General features: G+C 42.4%; 1 protein-coding gene across 2 annotated transcripts in view; it reads left to right on the top strand.

The window, feature by feature from the left end:
* LOC118370252 (E3 ubiquitin-protein ligase Midline-1-like) overlaps positions 1–26,298 on the top strand; it is a 48,406-nt gene that overhangs the window by 7,914 nt on the left and 14,194 nt on the right. Inside the window, exons 1-2 of one of the 2 annotated variants that reach the window (XM_035755179.2) lie at positions 6,107–6,392; positions 16,596–17,370. In XM_035755179.2, the coding sequence (XP_035611072.1) occupies positions 16,657–17,370 (714 nt within the window). In that variant the 5' untranslated portion in view covers positions 6,107–6,392; positions 16,596–16,656. Of the gene's footprint in view, positions 1–6,106; positions 6,393–16,595; positions 17,371–26,298 lie in introns of those variants that run through there. The other variant, XM_052499241.1, reaches the window with a different exon arrangement.

Here is a 26,298-nt window from a genome sequence, read left to right as displayed (position 1 = left end):
TGACCCAGTCTATGGAGGGAGACCATAACAGTACATTGAAATGCAAGGTGCGTGTACACACAGCTAAACCGTGTTTAATCTCATTAATGCAGAGAGGCCACTATTGGTCCTGGGGAAATGTAATTTTGTTATCAATTTCCCCTAATCTCCACTGTGATAGAACAGGCTAAAGGGGACAGTATTATTAAATGCAAGGGCTTTGGTGGGCAGTCCTGGCATATTAGATATATCATTTCCCTGAAGGGCCTAACAACAAAGTTAGTGGTCAAATAAATGGTAAATTAGTCTAAAGTAATCCATTTAGAATTAATTTTGTGACAGGTTACAGGGTATATTTATGAAAATCAGGTAACACTATACATTAGGCTGCTCTTATACCCGTGTAGTAACACTGCAATTACACTAGTAACAACATTGCGGTAATGATGCATAACGCATACAGTATTTCAGCATTAGTACACCGGTAGAAGATCCACTTATTGCTAAACGTCACAAGAGCATCACAAGTGCAACTTAATGTAATGTTAACACACATCTAGTCCAGGGAGGGTGACACATCTAGTCCAGGGAGGGTGACACATCTAGTCTAGGGAGGGTGACACATCTAGTCTAGGGAGGGTGACACATCTAGTCCAGGGAGGGTGACACATCTAGTCTAGGGAGGGTGACACATCTAGTCCAGGGAGGGTGACACTGTGCTGACTTGATCATGCTTTCACGCCACTCGTTCCACACTATCGACTATGGACACACTCTGTTGTCTCCACAGCTCGATGCAGCAACCACTCAATGTTGTTTTCCATCTACACAATCCATTTGGACTAATTTGATATCCATCCCGTGCATGAGCACACGCTGAGAGGAAGTGTCAAGGTTGCATTGCATCGCCACCAATCAGAAAGCATCTTTCTTTGTTAGCGGATAACAAGTTGTGAGACAACAAAGCCACGGTGTGCCAAGGGAAGTAATGTGAAATCAGTATGTGGCCTATGGTGAATTCTGTAACGCGTTTCAAGAACAAAACATCACATTCTGTCTTGATAGAGGCTTACAATGCAACGTTTGCTGGACAAAGGCTATGCTGTAGGTGGTTTATTGATGTAGTTTTTCGATGTAAAAAGAATAGAGATAAGGTAAAGGTTAAAGGCCCAGTGCAGTCAAAAATGCATTTTATATATATTTCCACACTATGAGGTTGGAGTAATACTGTGAAATTATGAACATTATGATAATACCCTTTTAGTTTAAGAGCTGTTTGAAAAGACCACCTGAAATTTTAGCCTGTTTTGGTGGAATGGAGTTTTGGCCTGCCTGGCGACATCAACAGGCAGTAAATTAGTTTACACACTCTTAGAAAAAAGGGTTCTGAAAGGGTTCTTCAGCTGTCCCCATAGGAGAACCCTTTTTGGTTCCAGGTAGAACTCGTTTGAGTTCCTTGAACCAAAAAGGGTTATTCAAAGGGTTATCCTATGGGGACAGCCGAAAAACCTTATAGGTTCGAGATAGCATATTTTTTTCTAAGAGAATAGATCAATTAAAAGGGAGTTCCCCTCCCTACTCAGACCACTCCTAGACAGTCCTAGCTAAATTATTGCTTGAGAAATGTCCCTTTGCTAAGAACCTTTTTCGTTTCTTTTTGACCATATTAATGAGAAATATCACAGTAAGGTTTGATATTGATTTGATATTGAGATAAAACGGCTGCATTAGACCTTTCAGACTTAACTGTTCAGGGTTAAAACTATTTCAGGTGAAAGAAACCCATTGTTTAACTTCCCATTGAGATCCTTAGAACTTTTTGTTTAGTTTCGACCCTATTCAGAACTTTTGGAATGTAGAATTTAAGGAAAATTAGCAATTCGAGATTTTGATAGGATCCACGACTATAGCCTGGCTCGAGGGCGTATCAATGGATCACGCGACCTAATGGTCGCTCATCACCATTTTTAATTCCTCTGCCATTGCTACCCCATGTCCGCTCATGTAAAATGCATGACTCTGATGAATGTTCCTACGCCTTCATCTCTTAGCCCCGTTATGCATTTCTCTGCCGTCTCTCCCATCTCTCTGTCTTTGATGCCTAAAGATGATACATAACTTTCGTATTAGCGAAGAGCGCAGTGAGATATTCCAGTTCTGAGCGAGCCGAGGGTATAGACCTCTTGGTCTCTGTTTTGAAGGAGAGATAAATCACGTCTATCCCTAACGGGCCGTCACATTACACACTGCATTACTTCTAGCTCCACTGTTAGGGGAACAGCGAGGTTAGAGTGACTGAGTTGTTCATGACTTATTCATGAACTTGCATTTTTATACACCTGGATATTTTTCTGTGTGATGTTGCAAGGCGAGGGCGTATGGTACAGATGGTAGCCCGCCTGGGAACTTAGTCTTCTCCCATCCACATTCGTCCTCTTTGACTTATTCTTTCAAGGCATTATAACAATGTTATAAATGATTATAAGACGTGTAATAACTGTCTTATAAACCGTGTTATATCGTATATATCAGATTGTCTAAACAAACGCCCAGTGCTCACTCCCCCGCACTGGATATGAGTGATGCGTTCATTAGATATCATTTCTTTTTTTAATCCTTTTTCATCTCTAATAACTTCAAGCGTCACAGCTTACATGGGCACTCGACAAATAGTGTCTCCGTACGATGCGTGTTAAAAAAGGATTAGCTGGCTGTCGTAATGGGTTTGGCACATCACCGTTCTGCTGTAATCATAGTAAGTCATAGTAAATACATGAAACATATACAGTATTTATGTCACTGAATTGAGGATGCAGAGGATTATAGCACATCACACCATCACAGGGTCCAAAACCTTATTTCACTCAATATGTCCTTGCCGGAGTCTAGCTAGTGTCAGTGATGGCGAGAGCAGAGAGGACGTGTTTGACAGTTTGAGTTCTCGTTGGAATATTCTTCCTATTGTGAGCAAATGGTGATGCTGTGTGACATGCCAGTGTGTATGTTTGTGTGTGTGTGCATGCATGCTTGTACCCATATGTGTGTTTGTCTGTGCACACGCACGTGTGTGTGTGTGTGTGTGTGTGTGTGTGAACTGGACTTCCCTTGTGTGACAGAGAATGACAGCTGAGTTCAGTGCCGGGCGAGGGTCTGTGTGTGTGTGTGTGTGTGTGTGAACTGGACTTCCCTTGTGTGACAGAGAATGACAGCTGAGTTCAGTGCCGGGCGAGGGTCTGTGTGTGTGTGTATGTGTGTGTGTGTGTGTGCTTTTACACCTGCATTGTTTGCTGTTTGGGGTTTTAGGCTGGGTTTCTGTACAGCACTTTGAGATATCAGCTGATGTACGAAGGGCTATATAAATAAATTTGATTTGATTTGATTTGATTTGTTTGCCAACACTTCCAGCATCACTGCAAACTGTTTTCACTCTGCAATGCACTGTTCACCACTGGATTTGATTCAGCATCAGGACATCTACTGAACCGTAAATTCATGATGCTAAAGATATTGATGTTGTATTTCCATTCATCTCACTAGTTCGTATCCACTGGCAGAAAGGAGAATGCAGTCATCACTTGTTATAGTCATTATTGACCTCTTAATTCGTCCCCGAGCGGTCATTTCATTCAGTTTGTGTCCAATTATTGGTTATTGCCTAGCAACCACGGCCTGACTCAGAGGAAGTCCATGAACAACATAACACAACAAAAAGAGAATGTCTGGTCCTTTCAGCTGATAAATGTTCTTTCTCTCTGTGTCTTGTTGAACCACGCAGCCAGGCATACCTGTGGAACTTGGTGATTAGATCTAAAATATTGGGCCATCCCGGAAAGCATTTTCTAGGTGCCTGTGTTGAGATGCCAGATGCAAACACTGGCCGTATATATCACTACAAAGAGTAAAAAATGCTCTTTAAAGGCCCATCTGAACTCAGTTAAAGGGGCAAAAGTCACCAAGTGAAGAAATGTGTTTGGGATTTGCCTGGAGGCCATGACGCCTTAGAGCGTGATGCCCCCGAGGCAGACGTGTACTTGTATTAAAGTGCCCTCCCTTTTCTGTGAGTGCTTTGTCAACAAAGCTATACGGAGAGCTTTAGATTTCCACTCAGCTTTATTAAACTACCACTAACATGTGTAGGAGCTCCCCTGTCAGACCATACCAGTTCATTGCAGGAGGGAGTCGAGATAGATGTGAGTGGTAAAGATGTTACGACCAGGGAGGAAGATGAGAGATGATGATAGGAAGGGAGTGTGTGTGTGTGTGTTATCCATAGCGCCAGTGCCCTCTAAATAATCTGGTAACAGCCCTGGTCAGGCTTATCCCTTTAATGGGCTCACTTAGAGAAAAGAGGCAATCTCCTGAACATTCCAATCATTCCACCATGTTAAAACCACGGCTCCCAGAACGCGTCCGAGAAAGAAATATAGAGAAACCCCAAACAACAGCTTGTGCTAATCGGATGAAAGAGCTGGCACTTTTACTTCGTACACCATGACTTTGCACGAATGATTCCACAGACATTGTGTAGGTTGATGATATTCCTTCCCTCTACTAATTCGATTGCAGTCCTTCCAGGAAGAACAGAGAAAAGAATTGAAACACAGCATCAATGAATAAAATCCTTTACATTGGAGCGACCTTGTTATAAATGACCTTTTTGACTTGTATAAGAGTCTCTTGAACACCGAGGAGGCTGAAGAACGCTGAGCTCTGCCTGTGTGCTGAGTGGCATGCATTGTGTTATTACAGTGAGCTGGGCGCTTTCCAGCCAGGCTCTGTGACTGGAGGTCTATTGTGGGCTTAATTAAAGAAAGAGTCTGTACTGTGGGTATTCATGTGCTTTCTGAAGAGGCCTCTCCACCTAACAGCACATCCCAAAGCAGCAGCAGCAGCAGCTCTCCAAAGGTTGCCCAGAGAACTGGGTTTTTGTTTGATTTTCTTTTTACTCTAAGGGAAATGGAGGATATCATCTTACTCTGGAGATGGGCACTTATTTACTGAAGCTATTCTGGCGTAGTGTTTTTCCCAAAGGTAGAGAAACCTCTCTCCTGCTCAAACCGCCTACATAGTCTTTGTCTTAAAACGTACAATCTTTTTTTTTCTACATTTGTGCAGACTATACATCATGTTTCATCAAATGTGCTTAGCTGCCACATACTGCAGAATCACATTTTGTGATGATACAAGAACTTAGCTTTTTCCGTTAAGATCTCAACTCTTGTCTAAAACTAACCTTAGATGGAAATGGATTTTCTTGTCTTTCTCAAAAGTACAATTTTTAAACTGTGCCTTACTCATCCGGTTCCAACTCTAAAAATAAGTGTCAGAATCACTGCCACGGTCAGGGTGCTTAACTAGCCCAGCGCCCTGATTAATTCCATTCAGCCAAGGTCTTAAACTTCAACTCCTTCTGACTAATACAAACATATTACATTCTTCTTCCATTTGAAACATTTGAAATGCACAGATTCTAGAGGGGAGGTGGCAGATTTGAACTTTTCAAGTGACTATGGGGAATGTTACCCAAGATAAGGTCAGTGAGTGAGTCCCTCAATATCATGTAGAAGTTGAGGGAGAACGAACGCCCTACATGTCTCCAGAAGTAAATGACTGCGGACAGAATCTTTAATCGAAACATCTTTAGTTTGGGGAGAGAAAAAAGCATGCGACAATGAACTTTTGCTAGTGTGCGTGTATGTATGTATGTGTGTGTGTTTGAGAGAGAGAGAGAGAAGAGAGAGAGAGAAAGAGAGAGAGAGAAAGAAAGAGAGAGCGAAAAAGAGAGAATGAGATACCAAGAGAGATCCCAAGAGAGACGAAGAGAGACAGAGAACTTTGGCAAGATTGCAACGAGCGTGAAAATTATAAGTGGGACAATACCAGGAAGGAGAGAAGATTATAAACCATTATAAATCGACACATTTTCATTTCAGATGCCATAATCCCACAACAGGCATACTGTACTGTACCAACTGACTGCACAGGGTGGGCTGTCTCTGCTCTAGCTACAGTACCTCCCGATTGGCTCATCTAAAGCAGGGCCGCCCACTAAGCTATTTGAATACAGAGTGGAGGGGGAGGGGGAAGGGGAGGTGGAGGCGGAGCGGTGAGCTAGATTCCCTCCTCCTGCCTGCGTGTTTTCACTGGGCTGGGGAGAGGAGCGGCTTTAAGGTGCGAGGAAATATGCCACGAGAGGCTATGTGACAGCCAGAGACAGACGTACACTGACACAAAGTTCCCCCAGTCGGACTGGAGTATAGCAGGTCGACTATTGCTGCAGCTGGTCTGTTGTAACGGAGAATGAAGGGCCTCTTCTGACCTGACGGTTCAGCAGCTCAGTTCAGCTCTCTCATTTCTTCTTCCTCTCTTATTTCACTTTGTTGATGGACAATGGGATTTTAACCATGTGGCAGGTAAGGTGGACTGTGATTGATTGTGTGGAAATGTTGTTGAGTGGTCCCTGAGGGTATTGGGTCTCTGGTTACTTAAAGCAGGGGTCATCAGGAGTTCTCTCCAAAGCTCTCTACATCTAGTGATGATGATATCACAGAGAGAGCTGAGTTCTAATCATCATTAACCGTGATCTCAGTTATAGAGCTGATGATAGTATGACCATGAGGTTAAGTAGGCAACATTTCCAGATGGGACTACCACCATATACTTAGAGGTAGTTACTTTAGTGAATATGCTACTGTATCAACAATATAACTTATTGATCATCAGAATTTGAGTATGATACACTTTACTTCAGCATCTGTGTTCTTGTGTTTATGAGACTAGAATAGGTTTGCTGTTTGGGGTTATAACATAAGTAGTTGTCATAGTGCTTTGCATATTCAGATGAGGGGACTGTGATATGTGAAATATTTTTTGACAGCAGGAACACAGTGGGACCCCTAAGGGTGCACGTCGTGATTGTATCAGTGCAGGGAGTGATTCCTCTGTTCATTTCCACAATCGTTTTCTTGTGACCTAATTCTGGGACGCTGATGAGCTCTTGTCCTCTTAGCAGACTTTATGCGAGTGGGTGAGAGATATCGGTGGGGTGTTCACAAAGTTAGTGTGGTGTGAGAAACCTGAACTGTTGGGCTTTTAAAAATAAATCACTGAAGAGAATTTGACTCCGCGGGCGGCATGGGTGGGGAGGCAATTGGGAGGATGGCGTGTGTGCGCGTGTGTGTGTGTACCTGCATGTGTGTGTGTGTGTATGTGTTTGTTTATGCTATGTTATTTCTGAGTTCCTCCAAATCCTCTCAGCATACTGCCGTCAACATGGTGTGATACTGATCACGCAGAGTAGGAGGGAAGCAGAGGTCACATCTGCCCATTCAGCGACATATCCTCTCCAGCCAAGCACACGTTTGACAACGCTCTTCTGAACCCTAAGCACAAACCTATCATGTTCACTTCCCTTCACTTACTGTATTGTGGGTCAAAGGCACAGAGATGTCCCTCTAACCTTCTCTCCCCTGGTTCCAGAACTATTTGTCCATGTTTGGCATGACAATGACCATATGAGTTGACAGACAGCACAAACATATCTTGGATCAGACTTTGCGTTTATTGTCTTTGATAATGAAGGGAGAGCTGTGATTTCATGATATGGTTGATGCTTTGTCAACCTGTTATAAAGCGGTCCACTGTCGACTTGGTCAGTGGAGACGACTGCTTGAGGACCATAGTCTGATAAGCTCTCGTGGGGCCACTTTGACCTGCCTCAGGACATGACAGACTGTGGGAATGAGTCACTGTGACTTGCTCTGTGTTTGTCACTGGGAATAAATATAGCAACAACAGCATTGTCTGTTTGTCTCTGCTTTCCTGTGTCTTTGATGTACTTCTGGTCATGTTGTGTGTCTTGTTGATATAAGGTAATTAGATGGATGGTGACCAAGCTGTTATCCTTTCGTTAGTTGTGGCATATTTTCAGTTTATTACAGTTGTGCTGTTTGCTAATTGCATTCTGGGTATCTCCCAGCAGGAAATGAACTACAGACAGTTTTTTTCTTCTCTTCTGCGCCTATGCTTATGCGTTCTTTGATTATTTGGTCCAATAGATGCATGAACAATATTTCCATGGTAATTTCTTCTGCAGTGAGCCTTTGACAACGAGAGACTTGTTTGGGATTTTGGCTCTGCCTCTTCGATCAGGGAAGTCGTGTGGACCGGAACACAGTTTTTCAGTTTCCAGCGATCTTTCATAGTCATTCGGCACAGTAGAGCGAGAACAATTGAAATAGGAAAAGTGTGACTTTAGTTTGGTGGTTGCCATTTTGGGGGAAATTATGGAATGTGGAGTGATGAGAGCCGTCTCTCTCAAGATCCAGAGAAGCAGATGATCCAATGTATAAATAACCATGTGTCTTTCTGCATGTCTGCATTGTTGCCACCAGAGAGCGTTCTTTCTTGAAACGTTTTACAAAGTTACTTTGACGATCATTTTTGTGTTTAAATAATGATTTATTTTCATTTATATATATATATTTAAAAAAAATATTTTTTTTTTAAGGGTGGATCAGCTTAATATTGCGGAAAAATTGTTGTTTCCATCAATGTAATTGTCTGCATAATTTCCAATCCCCCATATAATTTTTCGGTAAATATATATATATATACATACACATATATATATACACACACATATATATATACATACACATATACATATATATACACACACATATATATATACATACACGTACATACCCATACATATGCATATGTAAACATTCATACATATACATACATACATACATACACATACTTATATAGATGTACTTTTTGTGGAATTTCCTTTATTATTTCCCGCAACCCCTACCAAATTGAAGAATTTGACAGTCCTCCCATTCATATCACAAGAATGGACAAACAACACTATTAAAACAGGCAAGAGAATAGACAGGCTTGTGCATTGTGTATGGTACATTGCCCAAAAAACCCTGAAGAAGAAGGCACTACGTGCTGAAACGTTGGTTGCTATACCCATCAAATGTTTGGGAGCATAATTAGTGTGCAACTATCTTTCTTTTTATAGTTTATTCTGTCCGTTTCTCAGCACTTCGACAAAACATTTTCGGGGTGTGTGTCAGCTTATGTCTTTTACTACAGAAAACTCAATAAAAGGTGTAGTATTTGAAGTGTGAAACATAAACAGATATCACTTACACATAGGCTGCTTAAACACCTCCCATAGTGGGTTCATAGAGCTTCTAAGTTGATCCATGTGTAGGGTGTTATGTATGCTGTTATGACCTTATATGACTGTTTACCAGGTCAGGTCAAGCATGCCAAGAATAACCTGGGGTCAGCCTCTTGGGGTGTAACTGATGGAGCAATCAATGACCTGTGGTCCAACTAACATGTCAGGACGAAGGCCCCCAATCCCATGACTGTGTCTGCAGTCTATAGCGACACCTTCTGCTGGTAGAAAAGGATATCAGTATGACTTGATGATGCGTGTCAGAGAGAAGATAACCATACACACACAGTCAGTTGCACACACACAGGCGTTCACACACACACACACACACACACACACACACACACACACACACACACACACACACACACACACACACACACACACACACACACACACACACACACACACACACACACACACACACACACACACACACACACACACACACACACACACACACACACACACACACACACACACACACACACACACACACACACACACACCCACACACAAACACACACAAGTGTATGCACACACTCACACAAACGAGTGCACCCACACACACACCTTTATTACATTCCCACCTCTGACCTCTATGTCTGTTAAACTCAGTACCGTAAGCTTCCTAACTCCATATAACATTCCACAGACGCCAGGTAAAGTTTTCCCACTCTCCCCGCCCGGCACTGGGTCTTTGACTATGCCAGAATTGGCTGATGAGTGGAGAGGCATATGTCACCCCTGACCCCTCTCTCCTCCCCTGTCACTGACTGACACTTAGCCATGTCTGTGGAAACTAAAGCTGGGTCTCGAACAGTATCACAGAATCACATCAACAGTCTCCGCTATTCTGAAAGGGAGACAATCACACACATTTAATACACTGTCATGTAAACATGCACACATACTTGCATAGTCGCTTCATAAGATATCTCTCTCTCTTGTCATCAGTCTTGTGATGTAAGGGAGTGGAGCGAGGGAGCGGGAAACGGTCCTATACAGTTTGATATATTATAGATGAAGGATTTGTGTACTGTTTACATCACACAGGTCATATAAGATGCCTCCACTGTAAACTGGACAGACTCCCACTTTCTACACAAATTCATAACCTCACATATATGACTCGTTTCAGGAAATTGGGTGTATGTCGTGGGTCACTACTTCACGAGAGAGACATTTTTTATGCAGACTTGCTGTGCAAACATGCACTCACACGTGAGCATGCAGGCATGCAGGCACGCAGGCTCACGCACAGGGCACACGCAATGCACGCACACACATATGCTTGCTTGCTCGCACACAAACGCATACAGTACACACATGCGTCATTGAAATTTTTCCATCTGGCCCTGTCAGCTTTATAAACACTATTATATAAACACATTCTTCCCCAGTCTGTCCCCAACACAAATGTAATTTTTAATAACATTTGTTATTGTTATTCCATATCTGGGTCAGTCAGGAGGGGGGAGCCAGATGAGGATCATAGCCAGAGAGACCCCCCTGAGTCAGATGTGCCAGTTTAGGGTTCCAGGCCCCCCCCCCCTAATCTCCCGGCTCGCACCCCAGCCTCAAACACAGCGTCCAATCCCATTAGCCGTGACTGACCCGATCTTCAACATGAAAGTCTCTGATTGGTCACAGACACAGTGGCAGGAGCGGATTATGGATAAACAGGCAGGGTGTCTGGGGCCGAAACAAAGACAGGCAGGCCGAGAGTGAGGGGGGCGAGTGGCTAAATGCTAACGCTAATGAGTCCGACGTACGGTCTGGGGCGGTCATTAGAGGTGATTAGGGGGGCACTGCATGCGACGGTCATGGGGAGAAGGGGACAGAGAGAGAGACACTGGGTAACAATACACTCTATAACTGGTGTCAGAACAGTGGACTGGGGCTGTGGAACTGTAGCTGTGACAAATCCATTTTTATGCCAAGACCAGAGGGTCCAATTGCCATTTATTAGTGGATATTTTCACACTCTCAACAATGACTTTGGAAATATGCCTACAGTATATATTGACAACAAAAGCAGACATCAAGGGCATGAAGACCATGCACCAAATGTTATACCATGGTTCAAAGGGTGGAGTCAATTTCATACTTAATAAAAAATCTATAACTTCAAGTAAATTGTATGAGGGGAGTCAGCTACTGAAAGAAACGTTAGGGTCAGTGGTTCATCTCAGAGGCTCCAACTTTGTGTGTCTGAAAGAGATTGTTATTACTCTCAACAGCCAATCCTCTAATCTGCCTTTAGGTTATTAAACGTCTTTGGAGAGCGTGAACAATTCTTTGTTATTTTTGTGCCCTGGTTAGGAAACTATAGATTATGTCCTGGTATATGAACTATGGACATGTGAGCGTTGATTCTTATTCGACACTGTATAGGGATTATAAAACCCATAATTATTCATTTGTATTTTTTTTCCTCTTTTTCAAATCCAAAATAATACTACCATTTTTTTTTACCATTAACAATTGCAAAATAAAACTGATATTGGAATTATGTATCTCACATCTAATCCCCAGAAATTAGGCGAGATGTAGAATACGTTTGTATTTACGCTAGCTATAAATGATTCATACTTTTGCCCTAAAGGTATGAACCATCTCCTCTCGTGCATCTCCTCTCGTGCATCTCCTCTCGTGCATCTCCTCTCGTGCATCTCCTCTCGTGCATCTCCTCTCGTGCATCTCCTCTCGTGCATCTCCTCTCGTGCATCTCCTCTCGTGCATCTCCTCTCGTTTTCTCGCCCGTCTCAGTTCATTTGGAAAAGAAAGTGCATATGCATACACACACTGATTATGTTAGGTAGGTCAATGCCTTTGGCCTAGTTTGAGCGTTGCGCTCCGTGGGATGCCACAGTCGCTCACGTCAAGCCACCGGATGGACAATATTCCCCTCCATTTTGTTACAGCAGCTTTCTGCTGGTTCATTTATTTTTTTGTACATTTTATTTTATGTTTCAGCTGTTTTGGGATAACAACCGTGGGATTATAAAATGGTATCCACTGTATGGGATCTCCCTTTTTTGATAGTCCTATTGTACTGAACTGAAAGGGAATCTTGACCACATATTATTGAATAAGGGGGGTTTTGTTTGGCTACTCTAGCTACAAACATTCAGTAGGAGACGTAAGCTTACAGCATAAGGGCTATTTTTACATCCAATTTCAATATACAGTAGCTTGAAGGTGTTAACTAATCTCCCATTGAATACTTTTCCTTTTTGTCTCAGAGCATCTGACCTTTGCACCCGTATACATCATATGGTCTTGCCCTTTCATCTTTTCATCCACTCTTCATGAAGTGACTGTTTTTAGAAACTGGAGATAAAATGGATCTGTTTAAAATGTATGAGATCAAAGATAATGAAAAAGCCACAACCTCTAGCAACTGAGTTGATTTAAAGATACAATCAGTACCTCCACACACAGACGAGATATCCAGCGAGACACAGGAGGATATGCATAGTGCTCTAAATCCGGGGTCCTTATACTTTTTTTCAGCCTGGGACCCAAATGAGAAAGTCTATGTTTTTCTGGGACCCAAGCTCATGAAAAGTGCCTTATCTGAGCAAAACATTTTAGTGTCCCCCCTCTTGAAGGCAGAAAAAACATTTTTTTTGTTTTAAAGTTAATTTCCTGCAATTCTGCACATTGTGCCATGGGCATGGATAAAATGTTGCTGTTTCAAAGCAATTTTTCAGCAAATATACACAGTATGCCATGGGGCAGAAAGATTATGTTGCAATTTCATGACACATTTTGCCATGGGGAGGAGATATATATACGTGTATATACATATTTTTTGCAGTTTTACAGCTAATTTTATGCAATTCTACACATTATGCCATGTTACTATGATATCAGAGTGAGAGTGAACATCTAAATCAAAGGTGGACCCGTGGAATTAAGGCCCCTTGGGACCGTGCCCTGCATCAGTATTTTGCCACGATAACAACAAGTTTAGATAGCTGGCTAGACTAACTTACCAATAAAAAAATTGTTAGCTGACAAGGCGAATTGAGTGACTGACATAACAAGAGAAAAACTGCTGATGCACAACCAAATTTAGAAATTGCACCATGTATTCTACTATTGTAACTCACAACAGTAAGTTGACCCCCCCTCTCATACTTTAAAAAAGGCTACTCTAAATGTTAGTTGGGACCATATAACTTACTCACAGTTCAGGCAAATTTAGCTGAAAGTGATAAAGTTTCTTTACCGGTAAATACATTTTTTTTGTCGTTAATTGTTAGGTTTCAACTTGGTATGAAGATAGTGTAGCCTCGTCTTCATTGGCCATGTTTTAGTCTGGCTTGCTGGCTGTCAGTGTGAATCTCCATTCTTTGTACCTGTCCCCACCTGGCATCAATTGCCAAGCCAGCAACATTTAACTTTCTCAAACAAACCTGCCTGAGGCACCATGTTAGTTACAACAGAAAGGGTTAATGCCATGACCGTTATCAAATGGAAAAAATACTGTAATTCAACTTGTGACTCTCTCTCACGCTGCATATCAGCACACTAACATAACTCCACACAGTATTTGATTGATCTTAAAGGTTCAGACTCAGTTCAACTACCAACCCTGGTTAGGCCCTTTGGGAAGGTCATCACAGTCTATTTTTCATTTTTCAATAGGAAGAATAGTCCATGATTAGTGTCTAAACCCATTACATGTCATAGAACTCCAATACAATGTGTATTCCTCAGATTTGAAATTCACACAGTATTTTAATGACATGTGTTACATTAGTTATTCTTCTGACACCCATCCATGCTGATTTTTCACTGGACTACAGCTATAAATGAGCAGAAGGGAGAGAGAAGACAATACCCTCTCCCTCACCCCCTCTCTGCCCCTCTTCTCTTCTCTTCTATTCTCTTCTCTTCTCTTCTCTTCTCTTCTCTTCTCTTCTCTTCTCTTCTCTTCTCTTCTCTTCTCTTCTCTTCTCTTCTCTTCTCTTCTCTCCCTCCTCCCCTCCCGCACCTCCACTGTGAGGTCTGACAGATTGCAGTGTCACTTTTTTGTGTGAAGTGGGATTGTCCACAGAGCTGACCGCTCTAGTGAACCGCTCTCTCTCGCTAACTTTGCTGGAATTGTCAGGACAACTCTGTCCTTTCCTGTTGTGCCTTCGTGGCTCCTGTGAAACTCCTGTGAAACGCTGGTCGGCAGCTACACTAGACGACTTTGCGTATTCAGTGTGTGCGTGAGGAGGATAAGGGCTACGCAGGCAGCAGAGTGATGCCTGCTGTGGACCGGTGTTCCACCCCGCTGTGTCTCCATGCTCAGGGATCTGTCCTCTGAGCTCCCTGCTGCCTGTGTTTCTGATTCGGGCTCTTCAGCTTCTGTAGCATCCTCCTCCTCCTCAGCAGAGATGTCTGCGATGCTGAGTACACGGGAGCGAGATCCATCGGTGGGTACTGAGTGGGTCTGCTAAGAGGGGATCCGTGTGCTAAGGAAGGGCAAAGACCATGGCAAAGTCTGACGGGGACTCCACTTCAAATCAATTCAAATTGTATTGGTCACATACAAGTTTTTAGCAGATGTTATTGCGGGTGTAGCGAAATGCTTGTGTTTCTAGCTCCGACAATGCAGTAATATGTAACAGTAATATCAAACAATTTCACAACCTATACCCAATACACACAAATCGAAGTAAATGAATGGAAGTAAGAATATATAAATATGTGGACGAGCAGTGTTAGAGCGGCATAGACTAAGACACAGTGGAATAGAATACATTATATACATATGAGATGAGTAATGCAAAATATGTAAACACTATTAAAGTGACTAGCATTCTACTTATTAAAGTTATTACTTGCTTTGGACTTTTCCCAGAGGAATCCATTCAGCTGTTTCATGGTTTATCTGGTGTTATTAGGTTGAGAGCAGACACTTTGACATGCCGTCACATACTTCAATACCGTACACCGAAGTCAAGGGAGCGATTATCTTCACTGAGTTCAGGGAAACGATAGGGTCACTGCAGTTGTCTCTGTGATAGACAAGTCATTGCTGGTACGGTGCGTGCTACATTGATTTATTCAGTTCTGTATCAGGTCAATTTAGGCATGTTTGATGTTTGTGTTTTTAAAACGTACGACGCATTACACATTGTATGATCCTTCACAATGAATGTGTTTGGTCACTACAGTTTCTGTCCGATGCCTGAAGGTTGAAGCATTCTGCAGTTGACATTCAAGTGAACTCAATGTCCCCGATCAGAGGAATTCAGAGACCATTCAATGCTAAATAAGAAGTGTTGTGTCTGTCACTGTTCCAGAGGGGTAGGGGAGTGGTGTTGCTCAGCAGTCTAGTCCCACTTGGAACTAGGTCAGAGAGATGTATAGTACTGTACTTGCTGGACACACAAGTACAGAAAACAGTGACATCTGTTGAAAATACTACACCCAGGGACATCCCTGGAAAAACGGCTTTATTAGAGGTCGGATTATGCTTTGACTTTGAAGGATTGTTCACTTATTGACAGGAGACTTTGAAGAAGGGTTCAAATTGAACCGTTCAATTAAATCAGGTCAGTATTTCCATGGTCAAATAAAATCACATAATGGTTCTGGGTAGCTGTAAAATCATTATATTTCCTGGTAGACAGGTCCCGTTTCCTGTGCTCTGCTCAGCATCAGTTTATTGAAAATAATTTGCCCCTTGCTGTACTCGGGCCAACCTGAAGGCTGAGGGTACATTTTCACTGCCGCAGGACTGAGAAAAGGGCATGGCGTCGGGAGAGTATTGGCACCCGCCACCTCAGACAATGGCATGAGTGTTTAGTTGACCTGTCTAGACAGTGTCGTGGGGGAGCAAGTTTCAGTTCTCTGTTCTGATGAGTGATTATCTGCATTCAGCATCAATTGTGGATGAAATAACCCACCTGGAGGCCTACAAAAAGGATATACAAATGTATATTGCCAAATCTATTGTGTTGTGTAACCTGGTTTTTTCGATAGAAGTAAAAAAAGACATCCCTCCTTATTGGTTTTGACAAGGGCTCTGGGTCACCGTCAGTCAGTGTGGTACAGCTTGACATTACTGAGACAGATGTTTTAACATAAATTGTACTCTTGTCCTCTGTTTATTAACATTAGACATTCAAGACAAATAAATAAAGGAAACATAAAATAACAGAAGAGACTTTTGCTTTGTTATTTCTATGACCTCACCTTTTTTTTAGCACAGCATCCACCCATATATTGTGGACATTTCAAACAATACAAGCTCTGATCGCTCAACACTCCACGTTTTTGATGAATTCATTTACCCCTTCATTTTCATTGAAGTACTACAATTGATGACAATGGAAATGATCAGTCAACTGTAGATAACCATTCACATGTATTTATCTGAACAGTTCAGTCTTTTTGTCCATATCTCCAGATAGCTGAGCAGTTACCCTGGATTTCGCTGACACGCCCGCGCCTGAGTTCCACCTGAGAGGATGGACGCGCTGGAGTCAGAGCTGACTTGCCCAATCTGCCTCGAGCTCTTTGAGGACCCACTGCTCCTGCCCTGTGCCCACAGCCTGTGCTTCGGCTGCGCCCATCGCATCCTGGTATCCCACTGCGCCTCCAACGAGCCCGTCCAGTCCATCGGAGCCTTCCAGTGCCCCACCTGCCGCTATGTCATCTCTCTCAGTCCGCAGCGTGGCCTAGAAGGACTGAAACGCAACGTCACCCTCCAGAACATCATCGACCGCGTCCAGAGGGCCGCCTCCTCCGGCCCCCTGGCCCTGCTGCCCCACAGCGGGCCCAACTCCCCTAGCGAGGACGCCGGGCGATTCGCCCTGGCCCTGGTCCCCGCCTCCACCGCCATGACCAGCCCCGGGACGCCGCCCAGCCACGTGCAGTGCCAGTTCTGCGAGCAGGACCCGCCGCAGAATGCTGTCAAGACGTGCGTGACATGCGAGGTGTCATACTGCGACGAGTGCCTGCGTGCCACGCACCCCAATAAGAAGCCCTTCACGGGCCACCGTCTGATTGAGCCCATGCCGGACTGCCACCTGCGGGGGCTGCAGTGCCTGGAGCACGAGGAGGAGAAAGTGAACATGTATTGCGTCACCGACGAACAGCTCATCTGCTCGCTGTGCAAACTGGTGGGAAGACACCGAGACCACCAGGTGGCGGCCTTGAGCGACCGCTTCGAGAAACTCAAGGTAAGGGATAACTTTTTGAATGTATGCATGAACCTGGTCGCTATGCTCTGCTGGTGGACATGTTGTTTTGAGGAGGGGCGGCATCAGAACTGCTGTGGATAATGTGTGTGACGGGGTAAAGAATTAAAAGCGAGAAGTGAGGAGCTGTGGAAAGCTGTGTGTGAAGTTGAAAAGAGTGAGAAAGGGAGATGCCCGATTGTGCACTCGCCATCGTAGGTGTGACTTTGTAAGTGTAATGTTGTGGTGAAGAAATACAGCTACTATATTTTGCTTTGAGTGCACTATAATCCTCACTAACTATGTAGCCTAGATTTCCAACAAAAATGATGTTATCATCTTTTTGTTTCATCATTAGTGGAGCGCCCTAATCATACAATTAGTACAAGTACTGCACCGCCCCAAAATGCCAAGAGGGTCTCTCTGCATCTCTCCTGTGCAGGCAGTGTGAAAATAGGGGCTCATTACTGATGAGGAAAAGTGCTGCATCCAGAAGGTTGAGGTTAAACAGGGGTAATCGCTCCGTTTGGTGGGGGTTGGTTTAATTGAGTGTGACTGGTAGGTCGTGTTAAAGGCTGCTAGGGAGGGCCCACTGGGAGATGGCCTGTTATTACCTCCTCTCTCAGGGGGGAGCTGAAGCACACTCGGTGGGGGGGGGGCTGTCGGATGGGGGCCTGCTGCCATGTGAAGAAGGGTGTCTGTTAGGGCATGGTGGTCGCCAGAAGTGTGATGTTTGATGGAGGTGTCCTATATGGATTCTGCAGGACAAATTAAGACCAGAGTTTGATTTGTGATAAGGTCATGTGTGATCACTGATTTTCAGTTTGGCATCTATTGCACTCTGGTCCATCTCTCCTGTGTATGTTAAGCGGTCTAGAAAAGTGTTCTGATTACAGAAGCAACACATGAAGTCCAAATGTAACTATTATCAATGCTTCATTTGTAAATCGGGAGGTTCTGAAACAGAATGTGAGCGCGAGAGGGGGGTGACCTGTGGGGCTCTGAGGTACCGGAATGCATGATTAAAAAAACAGCTTTATAGTAAAGCATCGCATGCTTATGATTGTATTTGCCGAGTGGCACAGAGCAGTAGAGTAGAGGCACTTGCAGAAGTTGCACAAATGACGACGTTATTTGTTGCCTATGGTCTGGGAAAAATGTGTCCTTTTCTCAAAGCCTTTCATGCAATTCTACGTCATTTTAAGTGACTGGTGACTTTAACAGAATCTTTTTTAATACAGCGCAAATGATCGAAATGACAGGCTACTTTGACACTGACAAAACGGATAATCTGAGATCAATTAAAAAATACCTTGTCTTGAATCCATCAAAGGCTGCATTTATACAGGCAGCCCAATTCTATATTTTTTATCTAACTTTTTTTTCTGGAAAAGATCTGATGTGATTGGTCAAAAGACGAATTAGTGGAAAAAAAATATCAGAATTGGGTTGCCTGTCTAAACAATGCCATTTTGTACAGTATGAGGAAGAATTAAAATCCTGAAAAAGCTTTCCAGTTTTACTGACTCACTCACCAGTCATGGTCAATGCGCTGGTGTCAACAGCTCTCTCTCTCTCTCTCTCTCTCTCTCTCTCTCTCTCTATTGTTTTACTTTGTAAAGCAATGCTGTTCACTGAACAGGCCTATTTGGAAGTTGATCAAATATTTTGGTATCCTACATACATATTAGAGTCTTCTCTTTTCAGCAGTAACCATTTGCTTTCCAACCAACGTTTTCCTTCGATTGTATTTGAAATATTGCGAAAGGTCTGTTTAGCTTTTCACTGGCAGATTTGCTGCACATTCCCGAGGCAAATCCTTGTGTTTAGGCTACACACAATCCACACATATGTTATTTATTTTAAATAAGCTATTGATCCTCTGTGGCTAAATTATAGACCTATTCCTGGTGTAGTATTCTGAATTATTTAATTTATTTCAGAACAGACAGACAGCAGCAATTCTGTAATTTAGTGCAACGCTGGAGAGGTGATAGTTGCAGGCTCGCGTCTATCAGAGCAAGAGAGAGACGGAGAGAGATCATAGAAAATGAATATCATTCGAGTTCTGTGAGTGATTTAAGAGTACTTCTCTCTTTTCACAGCAACCGCCACCAGGCTACAATGTTGCGCGAACCATAAACCCGGGCCCGGTTTACCTTTCACATTACTTTTTTTTACGGGGCAGATCTCTTTTATTTGATGTTTACATTGTAAACAGTGTAAATAATGTTTCATGCCAGGAGCGGTGGGCTACCGGACCCTTGCAAAATGTAAAGCTGCCGGATCCTATTCCGGCAGGATCTGGGCCAAATTAAACACGGACTATCATGTTCAGTGTGAATTGCAAACAGTGAGAAAAAAATGTCATGCCAGGAGAGGTAGGTTACCGGATCCTTGCAAAACGGAGAGGTGTTGGATCCTATTCCCGGAAAGATCCAGCTCAAATGAAGCACTGGCTATTTTTGTTTTTCAGAGAGATGAACCATTGATGGAGCATTTGTTATTCTACACTACAGTGTATTTCTGCCTCACTTCCATATTATGTATGCTTTACGACAGACAGATGCATTCATATTAAGGTCAGTGGATCTCCCAATTAGTACACTGAATCATTTCATAGTGGTATATATGCATTACTCATGGATCTCCTGCACTTAAAAGGCATTGCACAAATGAGCATAGCAGAGGATACACACTCATGTAAGAATGCAACGGCCGGTCCTTACCATTCTGCTGCCCCTAGGTGAGTCCAAAAAATGCTGCCCCCCTCAAAACTAGAATGGGTACCTGGGTGCATGATTACAGACTAGCAATGGGGCTTTGGGGTTCTTGGTTAGAAAATGGAGATAATTCCTGATGCAGTGACAACGCAATACCACGTGTGCACTGCAATTGCAAAATAAACACATTTCTACCTACTGTAGAGGAAGAACATGCTGATCTATGTCCAGTGAAGTGGATCTTTTTTGGGGGGTAATATTCTCAGTGTTGAGAACCCTTTACATTTTCCTATATGACTCCAGTATCAATTAAGCAACAGAATACAAACATTTGCTTCCGTTTGGAGCCGAATGATCGCAACCCAGGATTGGCTTACGATGGGTTAATACTCTCACTCTGCGACAGACCTGCATCGAAAGGCCTTGTGCTATAGTCTAATCTCTCTCAGTTCACCTTTTGAAGGATTTAAAGATTCGTAGAGTCATGAAAACACCCCTGTAAGGGTAGGCGAAGCTCGAATGTAGGTCACTAACTACCAGAACCCTTTGCACCACACTATGTAAAATTCATGCAGTATTGATTTGACCTTTAATTACTCATGAAAGAAAACATTAAGGATCATTAAACATGTACTCATATTAGGCGGAGCTACCGAACGATTGAAGGGAAATTACTGTCCTATGATTGCAGTATTTTCAGTGGTGGCAGTGGGCCTCTGTGAAGGGGCTAGGTCATTGTGGTTACACCCTTTCCTTTTGGGAGATAAAATTACCATTTCACGGAAATGTACAGAGAGAGGAAATGGTTCAAAATAGCATCAGAGGTCCATGGATCTGGGTCATAGAGGAAGCTCTGATCTAACAATGCAGAATCACGATAAAGTTGTTGTAGCTAAGCAAAGAACCTTGACTGTCCTCTGCCTTCCTCCCCTCCCCAATGGCACAGCTCCTGGCTTGGCCATAACTCTTCACTTTACTCAGCCCAACTACAACTTCTTCCCCCATGCCCGGGAGTAATCGAGTCATACTGTTACACGGTCATGACCCTTTCCCTGCAGCCTTGCCTCTGATCTATGACTGGCCATGCAGATGACTTTGTGTCTCAAGGGTCTAGGCCAAGGGAGGGACCACAGACAATACAAGCATTGACTGTTTCTGAAGTGTTATCATGTACAGTACGTTATGCAGCATTATGGCTGCACAACTGGCAGAGTAGTGACAGGAGAAACGTTACGTTTATCATGAACATTGCAAATAGATGGTAAATAGTGATATAAATGATTTTGTATACATCATTTGATGTCAACAAAACGAATGGCACAAAATCACATGGAATTAATGCAGATGTACTTCATGTATGGATCCTGCAACTTTCCCACATGGTGTGCACATGAAGGCATGGATGCCATTAAGTGAGAGTAAATAACTCAAAGCTGCTTGCCTTTCTCCGTAAACAAAATTGCTGAGTTTATATCAGACAGAAACGGCTTGGGAAAATGAAACAGGAGAAATGGAGAACTGATGGAGATGAAGAGAAAGTTGACGCAGATAAAGCGAGGAGAACATAATACGGTTTATAGGGTTATTTTATTTTTTTACAGAAAACCTTTTTGAGTGAAAAAAATACTACTTGTTAATCAAAATCTCTTTCTCTATGCAATTGGGTTAGTATACAATAATATAATTTCCCTTTTTTGCATACAGTTTAGCTCAGTATTAATATGATTTATTTAATACAGTCATTATTGCTCATCTTTATCAGGGATGTCAATAATGTCAGGCACAGTACATCTAAAATGCAGTTATATTGTCTGAAATAGTAAAATGCATCAACGTTTAAACATTTTAAACTAGAACACCCCCTCGTCACACCCTGACCAACTACACCATAGAGAAACAAGGGCTCTCTATGGTCAGGGCGTGACACTATCACTAAATGTGAAGACTGTATATAATCAAATCAAGTATCTAGGTTGAATTATTATGTGATTAAACTAATCATGTAAACATTAATTAACTAGGATGTCGGGGCACCACTGGAAAAATTAAGAGTAAGAGTTATAATTTCCCGAATTTAACTCTTCAAATATTTTAATATCTGATCCATAGGTCTTCTATTAATGATTTATTATTATTATCAGGTCTCATTCCAAAAATTGTACAATTCTTGGTTATCTGCACGAACCCTAGTTTCCACAGTGAATCAGAAAAATACAAATTGGCTTAATTATTTATTTACTAACTAACTGAATAATCACACAGAACGACATAACAATCAAACAGTAGATATTGGTTACTAACAATGATAGAAAATACCTATATGACGGCTTGGTAGACAAAGGAAAGGGGACTGAGAAAGAGCGGGAAAGACAAAATTAATTCAATACACACAGTGGATAATTGCTAATACTTTGCACATGAACAGCCACTCATTCTGAAAGAAATTGCAATGTTGTTGTCTCTCCGTTGAAAGCACTCTATCGTCCTGTAGAGTTCATAAGAGTCTCTGGTTAACTTTCCCAGATGTCACAATGTCTTTTGTGGTTGGGATGGACACTTCAGAGTACCATTGGGACATTTTCGGCAGTTGTCAGTATTCCCGTACTAGGTTTACGTGATTTCTAGCTGCAGACTAGTAGTTCGTGCCATCTAGAATTTGCTCCTTCTTCTGTAGTGATCGACAGTCTCAGAGTTGAACCATTTCCAGCAGTGTATTCAGAACTACAGCTGTATGGTCTCCGTGGCTTATGGAATTGTAGCCATTCCAACGTGGGGACGACATCCCGGCATTCTCTGACTTAATGTATATTTTGTAGGACAGTGTTTTATACTCTTGTGGAAGAAGGGGCAGTTCTATGATGCCTAATGTGATGTCTGGGCTCACGGGGGTGTGGTCACTGACTAGTTCATCGTTATATGAAAATCCATACTCTCATTTAGAAGGTTAACATCACATTACATCTTTTCACAAATAGTTTCATGTTTAATCACATATGTTTCACAATATTTAGATGTATACTTGACAGCTGGGAAATGTACACTTTAAGAGATACAGTTATGTGTGTTTCTTGTCCTTCATGAGGTCACCGAATGAAACACACTCGTCATGACTGTCCTTTAAGTGTCCACGGACCACTCCCACATTCTCAAAAGTAGAAATATTGTTTAGTTCTCCTATTCTGGCAATTAGGAGTTTTGAACTAAGATAAGCTCTTTGTTCTGGTAGACTCTCTCCCTTAATAATGCATAGCAGTTTCTACCAGGTATTAATGACCTGGTGTAATGTCATAAAACTTGTGGTGGGGAGAGTGAGAGAGGGGGTGGGGCCACATCGTGAAAATGTTTACTGTTTTCTAGATTGTAGAATAATAGTGAAGACATTAAAACCATGAAATGACACACACAGAATCCTGTCGTAACCAAAAAAAGTGTTAAACATATGTTTAAATGTTTTATTCTTCAAAGTAGCCACCCTAGGCATTGATGACAGCTTTGCACACTCTTGGCATTCTCTCATCCAACTCATCCAAGACCATATCAATTGGGTTGAGGTCGGGTGATGTAGCACTCCATCACTCTCCCTCTTGGTCAAATAGCCCTTACTCCGCCTGGAATTGTGTTTTGGGTTATTGTCGTGTTGAAAAACAAATGATAGACCCATTAAGTGCAAACCAGATGGGTCGGCATATCACTGCAGAATGCTGTGGTAGCCATGCTGGTTAAGTGTGCCTTGAATTCTAAATAAATCACAGACAATGTCACCAGCAAAGCACCCCCACTCCATCACACCTCTTCCTCCATGCTTCACGGTGGGAACCACACATGCAGAGATCATCTGTTCCCCCTACTCTGTGTCTCACAAGACATGGCAGTTGGAACCAAAAATCTCAAATTTGGACTCATCAAATTAAATGACAAATTTCCACCGGTCAGATGTCCATTGCTCGTGTTTCTTGGCCCAAGCAAGTCTCTTGTTCTTATTGGTGTCCTTCAGTAGTGGTTTCTTTGCAGCAATTCAACCATGAAGGCCTGATTTACGAAGTCTCCTCTAAACAGCTGATGTTGAGATGTGTCTGTTACTTGAACTCTGTGAAGCATTTATTTGGGCTGCAATCTGAGGTGCAATTAACTCCAATGAACTTATTCTCTTCAGCAGAGGTAACTCTGGGTCTTCCTTTCCTGTGGCGGTCCTCATGAGCGACGGTTTCATTATAGTACTTGATGGTTTTTGCGGCTGCACTTGCAGAAACTTAAAAAGTTCTTGACATTTTTCTGATCGACTGACCTTCATGTCTTACAGTAATGAAGTGACTGTCATTTCTCTTTGCTTATTTGAGCTGTTCTTTCCATATTATGGACTTGGTCTTTTACCAAAAAGAGCTATCTTCTGTATACCACCCTACCTGGTCACTACACAACTGATTGGCTCAAAAGCATTACAAAGGAAAGAAATTCCCCAAATGAGCTTTTAACAAGGCACACCTGTTAATTGAAATGCATTCCAGGTGACTACCTCATGAAGCTGGTTGAGAGAATGCCATGAGTTTGCAAAGCTGTCATCAAGGCAATATATTTTGATTTGTGTTAACACTTTTTTGGTTAATACATTATTTCATATGTGTTATTTCATAGTGTTGATGTGTTCACTATTATTCTACAATGTAGAAAATATAAAACATTGAGAAATGAATGAGTAGGTATTCTAAAACTGTTGACTGGTAGTGTAGGCTTCCAAACTCTTCCAAACTTTTAGATGATACTGACTTTATGACCAACATTATTCTATTCACACTTTGTAGTAGGTGTGTCCAAACTTTTGACTGGTACTGTATATATATATATATTTTTAGATAATCACTACATCTTAGAGAAGACAGCAAAACAATTACTACTAAGAAATAAATATGGTTGTAAGGAAATGCATATAGTGTTTGACATGACGTTTTTGACATTTGACAGTTTGACATGTTTTAGTTTAGGACCTGTATAAGATGCAACATAGGTAGCGTTGCATTTTTGCAACTGTGGTTCTCAAAGGGATAAAACAGAAAAAAAACGTAACGGTTAAAATTAGGCATTAATTCCGACTGTTTGGAATAGGGATAAAACATACAAAATATGAAAGAGTGCATGGCACTGGGATTGAAACCTCGGCGCCATAGCTTGCGTTTCAAGCCCTTCCTCTATCCTAATCCACAACGCCCTATCAAGCCGCGAGCCTACTAGATGGTAATAGGTGCTCACATTACCCCTAGTGGATGGTATCGAAGGCATCTCCCGACATCCTGGGAATCTGGACAAACGTTGAATCCTGAAGTGGATCTGGTGTGACCTGGCTGCAACAACAGCGCTAGAGGGTGTTGTGATGTGTGATGAACCGGTGGACATTTTTCAGAGCATCAGACCTCTTGTTCAGGAACACCCAGACACAGAGTGAGCAGGAAAACAACATCCCACCTGCCTATGTGAAAGAGACAATGGTGTAGCAACGGTATAGGATCATCGGTCTACTCCCATGACATCACTGCCTGAGGCTAACTATGTCTAACACCACTGCATGTCAGTCGATACCACACACAGGGAGTTAAAACAGGGATAAAACATGTTTCTTGTTGTTATTCCGAACAGGAACCTGTTGCTCAGAGACCTTTGGTATTGTGTTATGTAATATTGGGGAATGGGCACTGACATGATAGGACATGTAGTTCTTGGGGGCCATTGTCTGCTAGCTTTTGTTCTTTTTTTCAAATCAGTGTCTGACCAGCGAATCCAGGTATACGCTTGCATGTAATTAAATGCCAGGCAAAGCACAAAAAACAGTCTAGTTGCCCTGATGTAGAGGATGCAGAAGAAGTTATGTCACATGCCATGTTTTATCAGTGACCTTGTTTACAGCATAAAGGTACAGGACCTGACGCACCATAGAAATGATTCATTTATTTTACTCAGGGGTGTGAAGTGTTGGCCTCCTAGGACTCACGCATCTTTCATAGGATGCTCACATCAGGGTATGGGAGAAGGAGAAAAGGGCAAAGTCGTGATCCTAGTACTCCTGAGTCACACCGTTCATAAAGGCAAACAACGGAGTAGAAATTGACATCCAAAAAGGTTCATACTTACAAATGTATAACAATTGTGGTATTTACAAGCCACACATACATTATAGGTTGACTTTTGCATTAAGATAAAAACAGCCTTGCCTGTTCTC

The sequence above is a fragment of the Oncorhynchus keta genome, chromosome 37 (genome assembly GCF_023373465.1).
Source record: "Oncorhynchus keta strain PuntledgeMale-10-30-2019 chromosome 37, Oket_V2, whole genome shotgun sequence".
Taxonomy (NCBI): domain Eukaryota; kingdom Metazoa; phylum Chordata; class Actinopteri; order Salmoniformes; family Salmonidae; genus Oncorhynchus; species Oncorhynchus keta.
This window is presented reverse-complemented; position numbering and strand designations above follow the sequence as displayed.